The sequence below is a fragment of the Chamaea fasciata genome, unplaced genomic scaffold (genome assembly GCF_029207755.1).
Source record: "Chamaea fasciata isolate MVZ Bird 193981 ecotype frontalis unplaced genomic scaffold, bChaFas1.0.hap1 SCAF_5, whole genome shotgun sequence".
Lineage (NCBI taxonomy): Eukaryota > Metazoa > Chordata > Aves > Passeriformes > Sylviidae > Chamaea > Chamaea fasciata.
The window spans coordinates 56,308,785-56,327,475 of record NW_027094090.1 but is presented as its reverse complement, the minus strand read 5'-3'; the positions used below and the strand labels follow the sequence as shown (position 1 = coordinate 56,327,475).

At 44.3% G+C, this 18,691-nt stretch overlaps 2 protein-coding genes across 3 annotated transcripts in view; both read left to right on the top strand.

The window, feature by feature from the left end:
• The first annotated feature begins 252 nt into the window (after positions 1–252).
• MRPS33 (mitochondrial ribosomal protein S33) lies at positions 253–4,899 on the top strand. 2 transcript variants are annotated; one of them, XM_066183823.1, is made up of 4 exons: positions 293–310; positions 1,197–1,277; positions 2,622–2,877; positions 4,560–4,899. In XM_066183823.1, exons 3-4 carry the CDS (start codon positions 2,663–2,665, stop codon positions 4,663–4,665), a joined length of 321 nt encoding a protein of 106 aa, XP_066039920.1. In that variant the 5' UTR covers positions 293–310; positions 1,197–1,277; positions 2,622–2,662; the 3' UTR covers positions 4,666–4,899. The 2 variants fall into 2 exon arrangements, with proteins under 2 accessions (XP_066039919.1, XP_066039920.1); XM_066183822.1 differs by lacking the exon at positions 1,197–1,277 and having other exon boundaries at positions 253–310.
• A 13,146-nt stretch (positions 4,900–18,045) lies between these two features.
• Positions 18,046–18,691, top strand: part of BRAF (B-Raf proto-oncogene, serine/threonine kinase) — an 81,237-nt gene continuing 80,591 nt past the window's right edge. Inside the window, exon 1 of the mRNA XM_066183806.1 lies at positions 18,046–18,329. Coding sequence (XP_066039903.1) covers positions 18,198–18,329 — 132 coding nt within the window. The 5' untranslated portion in view covers positions 18,046–18,197. The remainder of the gene's footprint in view (positions 18,330–18,691) is intronic.

The following is an 18,691-nucleotide window of genomic DNA, read 5'->3' as shown; positions in this document are numbered from 1 at the left end:
ATTTTGGGTTGCGCTCCGCAGAGAGCAATCCTTGTGGGTCACTTCCAACTCGGGATAGTCTGCGATTCCGTGACTGCACGACCGCGGGGACAGCACCCGACGAGCCGCCAGTGAGCGCGGGGAAGGAGGACAAACAGCAGAGGGAGAAAGGGGAGCGGGCAGCTCCCTCCCTCGGCCGGACCCCACCCTCGGCCGGATCCCACCCTCGGCCGGATCCCTCCCTCGGCCGCCCGTCCCGCCCCTCGCGTCACCCGTGCGCGCCGCCTCCCTCCGGCAGCGCCGCCTCTCCTCCGGCCGCGGTCAGCGCGGGGTGAGCGGGGCCGAGCGTGGCTGAACGGGGGGATCGGGCTCCGGGACCGGGCTCCGGGACAGGGCTCCGGGACCGGGCGGGGCCGTGTCCCCGGGAGCCGCAGCCCTGGGGCGCGTCCCGGCGCTCCCGGCCCGCAGGGAGGCGGCGCCGCGCCCGCCGCGGGTTGAGCTCCGTGGCGGCCTGGTCTTCCCCCTGTGCTCCTGGGAAAACCAGAAGTAACGCGGGGAAAAGAGCGTTCTCCTGGCGTGTTCCGAGTGAGAAGGGAGCGGTCTGAAACAAGCCGGTGGATCGGGAATAACGAATAACCCAGCCCAGGACGGGAACGCTTGCCTTTGGGTGGGAGCTGGGAGCAGGTGGTGCGGCAGCGCTGAGCACTGGTCTTGGCTTAGGTGTGCTAATTCCTGGTGGGCGATCCTGAAGGTGTCATTGCTAGAGGTGACAGTAACGACAGTACTCTTCCATCTCACAGATGCAACATCTCACAGAACCACCCTAGAACAGGCTTTGGATAGCTCTGGCTCTTGGGAGTCTGCAGCCTTTGTTTTGTTTCTATCTCAAGAGTTCTTAGTTGGGCGAGGATTAATGGAAGTCTCCAGCCTTAACTTGGGCTGTTATAATTCCTTTAGCGATTCAGAAGTGAAAATCAGGTTCCTCAGACCACAGGTTTGCATTGTTCAGGAGCTAAAGGTATTCTCATTTTAAGGATGCTGTAAGGTAGAGATTAAGGAAGTTGTGTGTTCAAGTCTGGTGATAAAGACACGCTTATGGAGTCAGGTGATGAAGAGTTTGGGGGACAATTTGTTGCTTTGTCTCTGAATGCAGGAGAACTGGCTGTTCTGAAACAGATGATTTACTAAAACTTGGCCATTATTTCCCCCTGTAATAGGTGCTCACGTTGAAGTGCTGCCCTGCAATCAAATTTAAGAGTTTCTGTCTTCTCACAGTAGGCCTACTGCCTTAGCTCAAGGTCTCTGATGCTTTGTCTTCCCTTTTATTACTTTTTTCCATTATTCTGTCGTCTCAAATTACTTGTATTATTTTCACGTTTGATTTTTTTTCCTGCTTCCTTTAGAGTGCTTTGCTAACAGGAGTAACTCAAAGCAGGTCCTCCAGTGAGCAGATATATGTATGTGAGGTTATGAATACTTCAAATCTGTGTTATTAAACAACAGGCTCTGTGTAATCATACTGAAGTGGACTTAGCACTTGTCCTGATGATTACTCTTACCCACGATCTTTAATTTGTTATGCTCATATGCTGGAATGAGCTGTGCAATATATTTTAAAACAAGAATTTTAAACTTTAACCTCAGTGTCATGCTCTTGAATGAACCTGCTTAATTTGTCTGAAGACTTACATTATCACTCATTCAAAAAGACAAATTACAGACAAGATGCAACTTCAAATACAAGATTACGGGATTCCTATTCTTGTCTACTACAACCCATTCTGCAAAGAAAGAGTAAAGAAGACTTAAAATGGGGAGGATTAGAAAGTAGCATGAGAAGGCTGAGAGAACAGCCTTCTCGTGCTACTTTAGGAGAGTGGATGTTGTCTGGTGGCCTAATACCAGTGGTTTTGTCTTTGGGACATTTTTGTTGCAGAGGTTTTTAGGTAAGAGTTGACGAAAAGAGTATGGGAAACTGCTGATGCATTTTCTTGGAAAAAAGAATCTGGCATGGGAAAACTACTTTTTTCCTCTCAAAAAGAATAGGTATTGTGAGAGACTGAAAAGAGAATGGAGAAAAAGCTGATGGAGATGATCACGGGAAGGGAATTGAGATGGGAAAGATCCGTGTGAATCATGTAGAGGAACATGATTTATTTAGCCCATTGTCGCATGGATTATAACAATGTTTTGAATAGGGTGAGAAACTTTGATGAGGGAAATCTAGGTTATTTTTTCTGGATGTTCAGGTGGTGCCTTACCTTGTGCTTGTGTAGCAGTTGGTGGGATCCCACAGGTGCGACTTCTGGCAGAGCTCAGGCTGTAATTGTTCCTGTGGCTGGAGTTTAGGGGTTGTCTTAAGCAGGCTGAGTGGGTTCTGCTGATTAACCATGCTAGCCATGGTGAATCGTGGTGCAGTGGAGCTACTTTTATAGGTGGCATTGCTGTCTGTAGGCTGGGGATTGTCCCTGTATTCATGATGTTCTTTACATGCTAAAGTATTAGACTGATTTTATGCAAGGAACATGTGATGTCAAATGAGTGATCAGTGTACGATATGTTCCCTTGTTTGCCTTAATTCTGGGATAGCTTGTTCTACTCAGCCATCTTAAGAGTTGTGGCTCTTCTGTTTCCTCTTGCAGGAAGGTCCATCTGTCTGTGTGTGCCCGCTGTTCCTGGGGAGATGTCCAACGTTTCCAGCTACGCCCTTCGCATGGCCCGGCTGAGTGCCCAGATCTTCGGCGACGTTGTCAGGCCCACGGACTCCAAATCCATGAGGGTGGTGAAGCTGTTCAGCGAGCAGCCCCTGGCCAAGAGGGAGGAGGTGTACAACTGGTACCCCCCTCACAACACCTACTACGCCCTCATGACCAAACTCCGCTACTTCGGCCTCTACAGGTACTTCCTGTGCCTGCAGGGTGGGAGCAGGGCTGGAGGTGGGAAAGGGGGGGTGGGAGTCTTGTGGCAGTTGTTTTCCCCAAGGGAAAGAGGAGAAATGTTTAGTTCTGAATGGGGTACATATGGAAGTAGGCTCTTGATAGTTGCGCTGAGGGCAAGGAGAGCAAAGTGACTGCTGTCTGACTTTTATCATAATTGGAACCTTTTGTGAGAAAGACTTGAGTGTAGTTGTGGGCAAGCAGTTACCTAAGAAATAGCTCCTGCTTTTGCCTTGTGGGGAAGAGAAGAAAGCTTTCTGATAGACAAGAGATGGGTCTGTAGTTCTGAATATGGCAAATGAATGAGCTACAAAGAGGTCATGTTACCACCAGACTTACCATATATTTCTCAGTCATTTAACAGCTAATAAGTGAAATTTAGAAGAGACGGAAAATCTCTGTTAGGCCAGAGGGCCTTTTTATTCTTCAAAATAAATTAAATTAAATTCAAATGTGATTTAAATAGTCTCGTTAATTCCAGCTTCATCCAAACCAGTTGTCTAATTTCTAAATTAACTTCCACGGTTTATATCAGGGAGAATTGTACTGCTGAAGATCACCAGCAGGAGTCCAATGCAGTTCTTTTTCTTCAATCAGGTAGCACTAAAAAAATCCTTAAAAGTGAGGCTGCCAACCCTGTATAGTCAAAACAGATTAACTGTTGCTAATGTGACAATACTAACCATCAAGGATTGCATCCAGGATGTTTTTGATTTAGGTGGGTGTGCTAACACTTTCTATTCTGGCTGTTTGTTTACACAGAAAGCCTCAATGTGATGCTGACGTTCTTTACTCTTCTCCTTCCCCTATTAAGTTCCTTCTCTAGCTGCTCTGTATACAGAGAGTTGGCAGAAGAAAAAAAAAAAAACATGTAATGAAGAATTATGGACTAATGGGGCTGGTAATAAATCACAAGCTTTTTGTTTCTATTTAGAGAAGTCGTGTTTAAAAATAGCAGTGCAGCAATCTTAGGCCACATAGGATGCCGTTATGACTTTTGAAAATCACTTTGCACTGAAAAATACTGCTAAAAATACAGGAACAGATTAATAGAACTTACTAGAAAATGATTGATGATTAATTACCTCTGCCAGCCCCTTCATCCTCCTTCCTGCTTTATTCTCTTATTAAGATTCTACCAGTATTAATGCCATCTTCATAACTCATTCCTGAAGTCACCTGAGAGCAGTGCCATGTGCTGTAATTACTGCTCAGCATGGCCTTGTTTCCCTAGGAGCTAATGACCTGAACACAGGAACACAATGTGCTGTGGCTGCACTGCTGAGCTGGATAACTAGGGGGAAAATCTTACTCTTGTCTCATGCTGATTTTTGCATTTTACTGCTCATTTAAATGAAGGGGATCAATAAATGCAATAGGAGTAATATGTATGTGCACACACCCTTTGTTGCTGAAAAGGACAACCCTATTGGTTCTGAAAGTATCAGAGGAAATCTCTCATGTTATTATGCATTGATACTGCCAGCAATAACATGAAATACATTGCAGCAAGCTTCACTATGGACTTCATGGTTAAAAAAAGTTTTGATTTTTGGTTTTTTCATTAGCATATTGTTCAAAGAACTATTCCTATCTCTGCATCCCAAGAAAAAGACTAAACTTTATTCCCTCTTCCCTATCTAGGGATGAGCATCAGGACTTCAAGGAGGAGATGAGGCGAATGAAAAAGCTCCGTGGGAAGGAAAAACCAAAGAAGGGGGAAGGAAAGAGAGCTCTCAAGAAGAAATAGTGCTGTTTGAACAGTGTCACTGACCACTCTGGAAATGCTGGGGAACAGCTGGAGAAGGCCTGGCATGTGAGCTGCGTGTGGGGCACAAAAAACACACTGTGAAATAGTGGACTCCACCTTGGGAATGCACTTGGGTCTTTGAAGTTTTACTGGTTATGAATTTCTGTACTTCAAATATACTGTATATTGCAGCACAGTAATAAAAGAAAAAAGTGCTCAGTGTTTTTCTTGAAACCACCTGTAGCGGTTTTAGTTTTTCTTGATCTGGAATTTTTTGTTTTTATTGTCTGTTTTAATTTTTTGTATTAATATCAACACTGTTTTGCATATGGCCATGAAAAAACAAGGATTCCTGCTTCTGCTGCTGCTTGTCAATGTCACCTGTTATAATTAGTTTCATTTCAGGTAGTTCTAGTGCTTTTTTTTTTTCAAGTTTTTTCAAGTTTTTAGGTTTTTTTAAGTTGCTGTTACACTCTGGTGTTCTGTTCCTTTCACTGGACAATACTTCCAAGACCACTGCCTGCCCACAGCACTCTCATTGTACTAAATCCATATGATAATGGAACTATTATACGCAATAATGACATTTTAAATATTTTTTTAAAGTAAACTTATTCTGCCTAGAAGACATGTATGAAACACTACCTAAGATGGTGAACATTTTTATTAGCATTCAGTAGGGGTTTTATCACTAGGCTCCTTTGGTTGCTACTATTGATGATCACTGGATCTATCTAAATTTGTAACTGCTCAACAGCTCTACCTCAGCAAGATTATTAATTGAAGAGATGCTGGTTGTGTTAAAAGGTATTTCTGGTGAGCTGCATAGTTCTTGTTCAGTGTCCTTACTTCATGTTACCTGTTTTTCTAAGCTCTAAGAGAAGCTGATTTTAGGAAATCTGCAGTGTTGTCAGAGAAGCACCTGAGTTCCCACCACCGTCAAAAAATGCTCTAGAAGTTAATATTTTATATGCATTGCTCTGTACTGCAGTGGTAAGTTTCTATCTTACTCTTAATTTAAAATCCTTTTAGTAACTTAGAACTTTTGCTCAGCTGTAATGTGCTTAAGAGATTTTCGTGTTCCGTGTGTTGTCTGTGGGTTGTGACCTGTCTGGTACTGAACTGCCCAGAGCCTGTGATGGGCCCTCCAAGAAGTTCTTGGTTCCTGGGACATGTGCATGCAGGTGAGGGAAAGGGTCTGGTTCCCTTGAATTCTCCTTTGGGAAGCAGGGCAGCATATGCTCACATACTGGGCAGGAAAGAGAATGATCCAAGTAGAAAGGTTGCTGCTGCCTGCCACTTCCTGGCTCTGAGTGTGAGGGGTGAAGTTGTTAAGTTTCTTGCTTTGGTGAAGAGAAAGACCCATTCTGAACCTCTTCAGCAGAGCTGCTGCAGCAGCTCTGCACAGCTCTTGATGCCTTCTAAACTTAAATCCAAGATAAATAAAAATGCTTTCCCTGCTATTCAAGACGAAAAATCAAGGCCATCTCTTCTGGTGCTGTGAAACTCTTAAAGCTTTCACAGTATAAACACGCAAGGTACCAAAAAAAGTGTGCATGCATCAAAAAGGGAATTGTGGTTCTGTAAAGGAGGTATGAATGGCCTGAAACTTTCTGTGTGGGGCCAGACTTGGTTATGAGTACAGTTATAGCAATGTATAAAATACTTGTAAAGCGTGATGAAACTGATTGAAGTGCCTACGAAGATGTGAGACAAATGGACTGAATCGTTGATTTTCACCTTTTTTTTTTGTGCAGCATTTAAAAAAGCAAATGGATGGAGGAAAAAAAAAAACCCAGCCTCTTTCTGAAAAAGTACAAGTACAAGAGAGGTTCCTTGCCTAATTTTTCACGTTTTTCTTCTTGTGTAGTACTGATTTGCTAGAATTTGGTCTTTTCAAAAATGACTGTTTCCCTTCCCCTAAGTCTTCACCCTAAAATGATGATTAGTCAGCCAGTATTGGAGCATATCCTAGTGTTAGTGTAATCCACTGCTTGCTGAGACCATTAGCATAACTATTTTGCTCCAAAAAATACAGCCTTCTCCTTTCCATCGCTGGTATAGAAATAGGCACTTTCCTACCTCCCTTCTAACCTGTGCGCTGTCATTTTGGAAAGTCATGGCCTGAAGAAGACTGCATTTTGTGAGTCACGGGGACTAGACAGATTGGGAGTCAATCCTGAAGCATCACACGAGGTCTTAATGCAGTAGGTGTATTGAGGAGAGGAAGGAGAGTTCTGAAGGGTAAGGATGGGAACACTTATGCTTTATACTGCTATTGGTATAATGGTGCTTTATGTATGTCCATTTTATGTACCAAGTTTACCAAATTACTAAGTTTAACTAGATCTTTGTTTTCACTTTTCCCCTTAAAATGATTTTTTTACTGTTGAAACTGCTGTGTCTTGTTACGAAATTCACTCTCTTCCTGATGATATGAACTGACTACCCTCAGAAGATGTATGTTTTAATTCTTGATCAGAATAAACCTGGTTAGCTGGCCTCCAAGGGGCTAACTGAGAGTAAAAACTAACCTCTTCCCAATCCTGAGCAGCTTTATTAAGTGCCACTGTTTCTTTAGTTTGCAGTGCTTTAGCTGTGCCTGTCTTTAATTAGACTCTGGTATGATGTATTCATAGCTGCTGAGCACTGCTGTGATAATCACAAGCTATTTTGTAAACAGGCTGACCCAGTTGCTGTATATATCCTATAGGGAGTGCAGCTATTGCCAGAACCTCTTACTATTGCAAGCCCTGCAGACAGGCAGAAGCTCACTTGCGTGTGACTGTACTGTGTAATGGTGGAAGGAAAAAAAAAGCCTCGGTCTTGCTTCCTGGCAGAGGTACCTATGTGTTAAAATACCTGTGCTCTGCTCAGAAAAGTAGTAACTTGAACAAAGTTTCTCCTAATGTGGAAAGTCTGTTCCACTTATTAAAACAGCATGCTGTTTACATAGCTCAGTGAATTGCACCTGAGTTACTCCAAGGTTTTAGATAAATGCTTTGTCTTGCTTACCTTTGCTTCCCCAAGAGTAAAATTAGAATAATGATCACTTGGTGAACAGCGTCATGAGGTTAAGCTGCTTCGAGGATGGGAGTTTACCCCAGGAGAATCCTGTAAAGGGCAGCTTAGTCTGGCTGTGATAGGACTTGTAGCTCTGTTTCAGAGAGATAGTTCTATGCAGCATTTTTAACACATAAGATCAGCTGTGGTATGTTACTTTGTTTGCTGTTCTGCTTTAGATATTTAAAACGTCAAATGCTGAAAAAATCTTGATTTGGTCAGAACGTAAAATTTTTAAAAAATCACAGTTATTTCTTAAACTATAACTATTTTTGAAAATCTGAAGTATCTGTGTACATCTTCCTCTACCAATATGAGTTTGAAGGTTATTTTAGGATAATTTAAGAAACAACAATCAACAAAGACTACATTCTTGAAAGGATTCAGAAATTTGAAAGGCTGCTTTGAGGCAACGACTGTGTTTTGTGTTCTTTCTTTTAAGGCAGGATAATATGCAAGGAAAACAAATACTATGAGGATCTCAGATCGATTTCCTTAAACTCAGTTCTCCTCTGTAACTGATTGTGGATCTTCTTGTACACTCCCTTGGCAGTAGATTATGGAAAGAAAATCCTTCAAGGGGACATTATCTGTTCATCATCTTGATATTGACATGTGTAAGAGCAGAAACTCTTCCTGGTTAACCTCCTGTAGGGGCAGCATCATTTCTCTAAAATGTCCAAACAGCAATGGAAAACTCAAAGGTTCTAATAAAAATTTAAGAGGAAAAAAGATTGTATGAGGCAAGTAAGAGAAAGCAGAAATGAAAACAACACTCTTATCATAAATCCGAGAGGTAAAACTTGAATTATGCATATAGACCAGCTATTTAGAATAGATCTTTCTGTGCCTGCACAGTTGGGGTAACATGAAAAAAAGTGGTTTTGTCTTTTTTACTTCTTTCTTTTTTCTTTTCCGTGTCCTTTTCCTCAAGTGCAATAATAATAATAGTAATAATGAATACAAAGAGAAAAGAACAGACAGGAAAACATCTGAAAGAATTTCTTGTGAAGGATCAGTCACAGCAGAGCACAGCAATAATGTGTTCAAATGGAGAGGAGCATAACTCTAGACAGATGTCAGAGGGACATCACCACCACACTGGCTAGGAAGTTACTTAGGGCTGTCTAATGGGATAAATATGAAGTCAACAGCATGATGATCATGACATCGAAGTGTCTTTATACATACTGTGTTGATTTTTTCTGGGTGGAATACTGGGGAAAATTCCACCAAGTGAAATATTTAGAAAAACGGAGAAGATTCCCAAGAAGTGGGTTTGGTTTTTGTTGTCTGAGCTAGGCAGAACTGGGCTGAGCCAAGTATTATAAAATATAGCACTGGGACCACTTCTCTCCTGGAAGAGGAGGAGGCAGACTGGATGACCTAATACATTTTCTCGTATCATAGTTGGTCTTTGAAAACAAATCTCACCAAGAGCTAAAAAAGGATTTTTATATCCATTAGGTTTTCTGTCTCTGCTTGAAAGTGCTTCACTTCATCCCAGGGCTCCTAAAGCTGTTTGTAAATATTTCATAGAGTTCAGAGGGTCTCTCTCACTTCAGTTGTTGTTTCTGTGTGTCTGATGTTTGCCTCATGGGCTGTTTCAGTAAATAGGCTTTTGATGGTATTAGGAGCAAAAGGCACCTGAGCTCTGGAAATTCTAAAAACCATCCTACTGCCACACACAGGGGTGTGTTTCTGCAAATATGCAATTGAATGTGTCACATTCCTCTGTTTCCACTACAGTCTTGACTGGATAAACATGACTGAGGTCACTTGACTCCCACCTTTCAAAAGCAGATCTCTAAAATGTGGTTCCAGATTAAAACATCTCCAGAAGTGGCCTCACTTCAGAAGCAGTGTAAATATTGAGTATCTCCAACTGGTATCAATGGGTTTACCTCTGTGTAACAAGTAAATCCAATGCCAGCCTTTGGCTGATAGTGGTCTCTTCAAGACAGTGCTTATGAAACCTCATCTCTCCAGAGACTCTATCATGTCTGTGCATGCCTGTCTTGGGTTGCGATATGTAACCAAAAGTGTGTGTTCTGTTTTCCATCTGTTGAAACTGCTTGGGCAGGTGTTTTTCATTATCTCTTGTATAACCCATTCCTCATAACTTCAGGGGGGAGGGGGTGTGTGTCTTCTGTTAATGGACCAGGTTTTAAAACCAGGTGGAGCGATGTTCCTCTTCTCTTCCCACAGCCCATCCTCCCTTGGGGGTTATCTTCTGTTAATGGGCCATTAAGGCTCACCACATGACTGATACAATTACATCATTCCATTGAGAGATGCTCCACCCAGTGGCAGGAGCCAACCAGCTCCTACCTAGAGAAAAACTGGGAGTCAGAAACACCAGGACAGCCTGTTTTCCACTGAATTTCCCAGAGGAAGACTGGACTCATCACCACTGGACCTTCAGAAGGAGACTACACCCTTCTACAGGATCATCTCTGCTCCATCAGAAACACACCTGTCACTCCAGGAGGACTTATTTGGAATGCGTCCAACATCCTGACCAACAGGGTGTCAGGTTGTATTCTGACTCTGTCAGGGTTTCTAGGATTTCTTTTTTCTTGTTTGCTTGTGGGTTTTTTTTTCTGTACTACTACATCTGTATTTTTAATATTCCTAGTAAAAGAACAATTATTCCTATTCCCATATCTTTGCCCGAAAGCCCTCTTAATTACGAAATTATAATAATTTGGAGGGAGGGGTTTACATTCTCCATTCCAAGGGAAGCTCCAGCTTTCCCTAGCAGACACCTGTCTTTCCAAACCAAGACAATGCCAAAGGCTCTTCCCCAGTGATACTCTCCAGTTGGACTCAGTGATCCCTGCGGGTTCCTTCCAGCTCAACATTTTGTGATTCTGTGTTGATCAGAGTAATGTAAGGCTCTCTGGGTGCTGTGCATTGGTTTCTGCAGAGAAGAGGGCTTCAGTGGCTCCAGGAGAGCCTCATCTGTGAGAGACTGTGCTGGCACCTGGGTGATGGTGACTTATTTACAACCAGCAGCAGCTATGGACAAGGTGAGACATTTCTAATTTCAATACTCACAGGCAAAGGAGCCTGTGTGCAACGGGCAGCCTCGAGCTGCTGGTCAGAGCATTTCTCGAGGAGCAACAAGCAGTGAGGGTATTGCATTCAGTATTGAACTGGCTGGTTAACAGGGCAGTTGGTTGTAATTTTTTTAATTATTTCTAAGATGTCAGAGTTTATGCTGGTTTTATATTTAAGTAAATGAGATATGGCTGATATTTCCGCTGATGTTACTTAGTATTTTGTTTAGTTTGTAGGCATAGGAGCATTTAAGTGAAGGCTCCAAGCTAAAATGGTCTCGGCGTGCTTGTCCAAACCGGCACATTTACATCAGAGAGGAGCCTGGGAATGAGGCAGTGCAGATGCCACCAGACAGAGACATTTCTGGTGTGAGTGGGTGCAAGGCAGTTGATGCCCAGGCTGCACGTGAGGCAACATGTGGTATTGCTCGGGTATTGTCTGCCCTGGGCCTGTTTGCTGCAACTGATGTGCAGGTAAGGAGTGTTTATGAGCTCTAAACCTCACAAATGTTTTCTGAATTAACCGCATAAACAGAAGAGTGAAAATTAGGCTATACAGAATGTCAGAGTTGTTACTGGCAACTAGCAAGTAACACTGTAGCCTCTTTATTTTTCTTCTTGTGCACTTAGTTCTGCTTATATGCTGTGATGTTTGCCAAAACCCTGCTCTGTTGCCTGACACCAATAAAGCCAACAGCGTGATCTGTCTCTGTATTTTCAAACTCAAGTTGGTTGATAGCATCTTCAGGTTAATTAACAAATATTATTGCCCTCTGAGGACAGATAGTAAGGTCTATTGACTAGGCATGCAAACCACTTAAACATCAGATGAAATGAAGATCTAAGCTGGAGTCATGTCGTGGTTTCACCCTAGCTGGCAGCCAAGCCCCACACAGCCACACACTCTCACCCCCAGCAGCAGGATCAGGGAGAGAACTGGAAGGATAAAAGGGGAAAACTCGTGGGCTGGGATAAAGACAGTTTAATAGAGAAAGCAAAAAGCTGCACACACAAGAAAAGAAAAACAAGGAATTAATTCACTGCTTCCCATGGGCAGGGGGGTGTTCAGCCATCTCTGGGGAAGCAGGACCCCATCACATGAAACAGTGACTTGGAAAGAGAAACGCCATCACTCCAAATGTGATCCTTTCCCCTACTCCTTTCTCCCCTTCCTTCTTTCCCCCATCTTTATATACTGAACATGATGTCACATGGTCTGGAACATCTCTTTGTTCAGTTGGGGTCCCCTGTCCTGGCTGTGTCTCCTCCCAGTCACCCCCAGCTTCCTCACTAGCCTCACAAAAAGCAGAAAAGGCCTTGGGCCTGTGTAAGCCCTGCTCAGCAATAACAAAAACATCTCTATTATCAACCCTGTGTTCAGCACAAATCCAAAACACAGCCCCATACCAGCCACTCTGAAGAAAATTAATCCTCCCCTTGCCAAATCCAGCACAGTCATGTAGAACAACCCAGAGGGGAAAACAGAATTTGTGTTCATTTACCAAAACAAATGTGTCTTCCAGAGAAAGAGGCCTTGTTATATCAAAAAGGAACAACCACATCCAAGAGGCTTCAGCATAACTGCAAGCTTCGAGCAATCCACAGCATCAAAAACAATGAGAGGCCACTGGCCACTGCACCAGAAATTTTGCTTTTGGCCAAGAGCATACTCACAGGAATGAGGATAGAGCAACATGTTTAGACTGTCCTAATTCCTACTTGCTTGGCGAGCAGCTTTCTTTTATAGGAGAGACTAAATGTCTGTGAGGCTTCTGTTGTCTTGGTGGTAACGAGGATTAAAAGACAAGGATGGATTATGAATGGTGATACTGACTCTGTCAGCAAAAGACACTGATGTTTTACCACATAAGACATGCAGATGTGTATTACAATATAAGCATTCATTTAGAGAGGTTATCCATCCTATCTGACCTATCCCCGAAGAACAATAACTCTTAAAACTCCAGCAATGTGGAATATTGCCCTGAGAAACATGGTATGTCACCATGTTCTCTGTCTCCCACACCAAAGCTGCAGTTTCTGTATTTGATTCCTGTTATTGATTTAGATTTTTTAAACCCTTAAAATATCCTTTCTTCAGGCCTATACCAACCCTGCTCAGAGAAAAGGCTAGAAACTGAAAGGTGCAAGTTAGTATCTAAACTTTTAATAGATCAGAGGTCTAGATAGTCACCAACCTGTCTGTAAAGTGCTAGAGAATCAAGTAACAGCAGGTGTTCAGGCTAGGAGAAGCTCAGCTACCCTGGATATTATGAAGGAAAATCCTAAGACTGGAACATACTTGAACAGTCATTTTCTGAACAGTAAAAAGATTTGATTGAGGTGGTATCCTTTCCTGCCCTTTCTTGGAACACATTCAATCACATTTGTGGGGGCTTTTGTGCCTAAATGGGATGATTTTGAGTTGTAAAATGTGATTATTCACACTGGAATAATAATGTGAGGCATATAAAACTGTTTAGTCCTTAAAGCTGATCAGTTTATCACTGTCCAACACAAAGGACTCAAAAATCAGCTATCAGAACAAGCTGCATGTGTTACAGCAGTGACCAGGGATGCTTTGAGAACAGGAGAACCTGGAATAATCTTCGCAAACATGAGATGTGGTCCCAGTTTTAGTTAAGTACATCAAGCGGGAAAACCAGTGTTCCTTGCTCCTTTGTTTCCCCGTTTTCATCTGCTTCTCGTTTCCTAGGAGAGCTGCATTTTCTCTTCCAGTGTCTACTTTAACTACATTCTCCCTCCATCTGATCTTTTACCCCATCCCTCCCCTTCCTTTTCCGCTGGCTGTCACTTCTGTTCCCTTAGTAGCAGTTTCATGTTGTCACTTGAGGGTCCCTCAAGTGCCACACAGGTCATTATTTACACTGCTTTTGAATAAATTTGGGGTTTTTTTCAGCTTCCCCCCCCCCACCCCCGACACAAGTGAAGGCAGGAAGCAGCAGGGAGAGCAGCAGAGCACTGCGGGGCAGCACTCACATCATGGACCCCAAAGTCACCACTCACATGCAGAAGGAAACAGGTCAGCACTGGGTCCTGGTGGCATCAAACAGTGTGCAGGGTATGGAAGGAGCTTATAGGAAAAGTCACTCCCATGTCCTAGTCCCGTCATCTTTCCTGCCTCCCACATGTCTCTAAAGGAAAACGTTTTGCTTTTTACTTTCTGAAGGTTTGGGCTGGGGTTTAGGGAGAGAAGAGCAACAGTTTTATAAATAATGACTGAAATAAATTACACTTGAATTAAATGGAAGCTATGTAAATATTCCAAAGATTACTACAAGAAAGTGTAGAAGAGGTTATTATTTGTATATATAAAAAAAAAAGCTTGTTAAGTCAATGTTGCTTTTAATGGTAGGATGAAAACTGAGTTAAGAATCTGGTGGATTCACATTTTTTTCTTGTTTTCCCTACTCCTGTTTTACTGGCAGTCTCCACCCATCCTCATCACTTCTGCTCATGTATTTAACTCAGAGGCAAAGAGCTATGAAATCTCCATCAGCTGAAAAAATCACAGATAAGAGTGCTCAGCAGCAAAGTTCAAATCACCTTCTGAATATTATCTAATTTCGCACTGAATGTATGAATGTTTCAGGTTTAGCAGTGTCACAGAATGGTAAATGTCCTGAACTAGTTCTCAGGAAGTTCCAAAGGAAACAATACATATGCTCTGTACTGGAATAGTTTAAAGCAAAGGAAAAAAAAAGTTAAAGAGCAGTCTTGTTTTTAATATTGACTCACAGTGGCTCAATCAGACAGCAATTCCTAGAAATATGAAAATATGTATAGTATATTTTAGAGTGGAAGAGATAATAAACTGCTATAGGTGCTAAAGAGGTGCAAAAGAAAAAAATTATTTGGATTATATCCTTTAAAATATCTCCTACATTCTTTTCCTGGAGAGCAAAGTAATTTTCTTAAGTGTGTATTATTCTGACTAGTAATCAGAAAATGACTGAACTCTGGACAACAGCCAAATTTTTGTTCTGCTTCACCTTTTCTGTCCAAGGTAACAGGGAACACAACAGGTGTCATTAGAATCTGTGTTTTTACAAGTCATCCAGAACTGTATTTCTGCTGTTATGACTGAAAATTTAAACCAGCACTTTCAAATGTGCATGGGCCGAGCACAAATGCTACAATTTACAGGACAAATGCTGTCTTTTCAGTGTGTGAAAAGGCTAAGCAGTTTTTGAAATTTGGATAAATTTTAAGGGCACTTCAGACACCCTGAGTTGAATGTGTATCAAATTTTCACACCACTTTAAAAAAATCGTATCAATTATCACACCAGTATGCAAACCTTGTAATTGTTTTGATTAAGAAAGTGGAAGGCTGGGGTTTTTTGGAGATACTGTCTTCTGTTGAAAGAATATAATAAAGGAGACCAAGATTAAGTTTCATCTAATACCTCTTTTGGATATTCACATTTTGGAGCATCTCATAAAAATCTCATAAAATTTTGGTGGGTTTTTTGGGTTTGTTTGTTTGTTTGATTTGGGGTTTTGTTTGTTTGTTTGTTTGTTTGTTTTGTTGGGTTTTTTTTTGAGAAGAGATGAAGTGTTCAAATGCTCACAATGAGACAGCTGCTCTCAGGTAATCATATATATTTTCTTACTGACTCCTTAAGACTCTGTTCTCTGAAAATGCAGGTGTTGATTAGATCAGACAAGTGTTCTGGTGGTGGGCACCCTAGGTGGAGAGTCTTGGTCTTTTAACAGCTGAATTTGTTTTCTCATCCAAATTCAAATTAATTCAAAAAAATCTGAGGAGGATCAAATCCCAGTGCATAACCAGGAGTTTGGTGGGAGATGGCAGGTTTTACATTTACAAGTTTGCATTACCTGCTGCAATACCAGATAAACTGGCTGTGCTGCATTGCAGGAGTCAACCAGCCAGTGGCCCACAGATTTGATAGCAGAAACCTGCCTTTCACATCTAGGTTGTAATTTGATTTTGACCTATGTTGATCATGAAAGCTAGTCTCTGTAAAAAGTGTTGATGATATCAATTATCAGAAGATAGGATTCCATACCACCAAGAAATAGCTACAGTTATTAATTATTATCTTTCATCATGATGGATCAAGTAGACAGACCAGGCAGCCACCATGTGAAGTAGTAGAAAATTCCATTTATCACTAGGTGTGGATCCCCCCCAATAAAAAGGAAAGTATAGTATGAATAGTAGATTTTTGCCTCCTTCTGTCTCCTTCCTACACAACAGTCTTTTAAAGTAGTCCTTAGGTGGTTTTTTAAATCTCATGTATTTCAGGAGGTGACTCTGCTCTGTTTCCAGGCATTGGACATTACTTCTCAGTATTAGAACTGCAGCTCTTCAGTGGAACATCAAATGTGATAAGAAAGTCTAGCAGAATTCTACACGAATGAAAATCTTCTGGAAATAATCAGAACCTAAGAAGAAAGAGACCCAACACTACTGAAAGCAACGAGAAAGGTATTACAAGCTAACAGATTGATATTAGTCTACTAATTCCACTGCTAGGGTTATGCCCTGGACATAAATTGCTTGGGGAATAAAAGAAGGCTGTGACTACGTTCTGGACATTGAGACTAAATTATCCCTTGGTATAAATTTCATGGAAATGAATGGACTTGCTATGTTAGTTAACCTCTATTACTCTGTTGGCTTTTCCTGGGAGAGCCATCTCCTATTACCTCTGCTGCCTTTTCCTTCAGAGGTTAGAGAGATTTGTCCCGGTGTTCAGTCCTCAGCATGGGTGTTATTTTCCAGAGTTTGTGCGCATTTTTGCACTACTGTTACATATTCCCGCCGCATAGCAGGAATTCCTGATAATTACCCTCTTCATTAATGTGGCTATTAGAGAGAAATTTCTAAACTTGGCGAACTGCTTAGTCTGTGCATTTGATTCTCATGTACTTACGTAGCCCTTCTGTTGACTGCGCTGCAGGGCTCCAGTCACACGAAACCCCAGGCTCCTCTCTTAGCAAGCACAGCCAGTAAAAAAAAATCATCAATTAGAATCCATTGAAATATTAAATTGAAGTTGCATTTATTTACCAGTTGCAACACTGCCTGTACTGAACTGCATCTGAAATGCTTTTCCACAGCAATGGCCCACAGCGTGAAAGGTGAAATACAAACCGCAGTTCTCTCAGCAGCGTTGTTAAGAGGTTGTGCGTTTACATGTTCACAACCGAAGTGAAACAAAGATAAGGATCTTGCACTTGCAGGTTTCAGCCTAGTGTATTTTAGCTGGCTACGAAAAATATGTATCAGGCTGTGTTAGAACAGCCTTTCTCTGAAGTCCTGCTGCTCTTCTGGTCCATCAGCTTTTCTCTGTGATGCACTCCAATACCGTTGCCATTTAAAAAGTTATTATAAGGACCTTGTCAGCGAGAAAGCAGCTTAAACCACCTGATTTTAGCAGGCGTTCTATGTGTGTAAGCAGCATTTCAATGGGTGTGGCATACAGGGATTAGACACAGGTCAAGGTTTTGCTTCAGATGGGAACGCACGGCCACTTTGGGGAAAGATGGCACAAGGCGGGGGGCAGCTCTGGGGACAGCAGCGGTGTTCCCGAGGATTAGAGGGGCTCCCGATGTCTGCTGAGCCAGATCCCACCCTTCCCTAGCTTGGAGCATCCTGCGTAAACACAGCACCGGCTTGGGCACCCAAGGCCTAAAGGGCTGTCAGTGGAAGAAACGCGGATGTTTTCTCGATCCTAGCGATCGATTATTTCATTATCACTAGAGGTGCAGCCAGCAGGTTAGCACTGTTCTGGAAGCATGTCTGTCGCTGCCGCACCGCTCGTGTTTGCGAGGATTCGCCCCAAAGCCGCAGCGCCGCTGTTTTTGCCGAGGGGTGCCCGCCATCCCACTCGCTCCTCCTTTGAATTCCGCCGCCGCCCGCGGTTTCCCCGCGGCCGAGAAGGACCCGCAGACCCCCCATTCAAGCCGATGGCGCAGCCGGGTGTGTGCCAGCCCCTCCTGCCCCGGCGCTCCCGGTTCCCGATTCCCGGTTCCCGGTTCCCGCTCCCGGGGCCGGCCCGGCGGGGGCGGGGCCGCCAGTGCGCTCCCGCGCCGCCAGGGGGCGCTGCGGCGGCGGCGGGCGGGGCCGCGGGGAGGGGGCGGGGCCAGAGCCCACGTCCGAGTTCCCAGGGCGACGGGGCGGTCGCGCCGTGACGTCATGGTGCTTCCCGATGACGTCAGGCGGGCCCATGCGCCGTGGCCGCGGCGGTTCTGTGTGACGTCACGAGGCCGGCCGTGACGCGGCGGCGGCGCTGGGAGCGGGCCGGGACCGCGCTCGCCGCCCGCCCCTCGCACTACGGGTCGCGGCTGGGGCCGCCCCGGCGGCGGGGACGCGGCCGCCCCCGGCCCCGCCCTCGCCCCGCCGCTCCGGCCCAAGATGGCGGCGCTGAGCAGCGGCGGCAGCGCCGAGGGGGCCTCGCTCTTCAACGGGGACATGGAGCCCGAGCCGCCCGCGCTCGGCGCCGGCTACGCGGGGGGCGGCGGCGGGGACCCGGCCATCCCGGAGGAGGTGAGGCCACGCGGCGGCCGCTCGCCCCCGGGGCGCGGGCCCGGCCGTGCCGGGGGCGGCCCGTGCGGCGGGGGCCGGGAGCGGGGCCGGGCGGGCAGGGCGCGGGTCCCGGGCGGGCGGCGGAGGAGCCCGGCTCGGCGCCTCTGCGGCCGGCCCAGGTGTTACGTGGGGGTTCGCCATCGGTTTCCCCCCCACGGTTTTGAAACACTCGAAATGCGTTTTAAAGCCGAGGTTGGGTTCGGTTCGCTTGGTGGACGTGCCTTTCGTGGACGTTTTTTTGCACAAAGCGTCTTTTTGGAAATGTTAACGGACAGGGCACCGTGGAGGCAGCGAGGATGTCAGGCCTCTGGTTGGTGTCTTTC

Coding starts and splice junctions, on each gene's coding strand:
- MRPS33 (XM_066183822.1), top strand. CDS start 2,663: ATGTCCAACGTTTCCAGCTACGCCCTTCGCATGGCCCGGCTGAGTGCC. Junction 2,878..4,559: donor CGCTACTTCGGCCTCTACAG/GTACTTCCTGTG, acceptor TTCCCTATCTAG/GGATGAGCATCAGGACTTCA.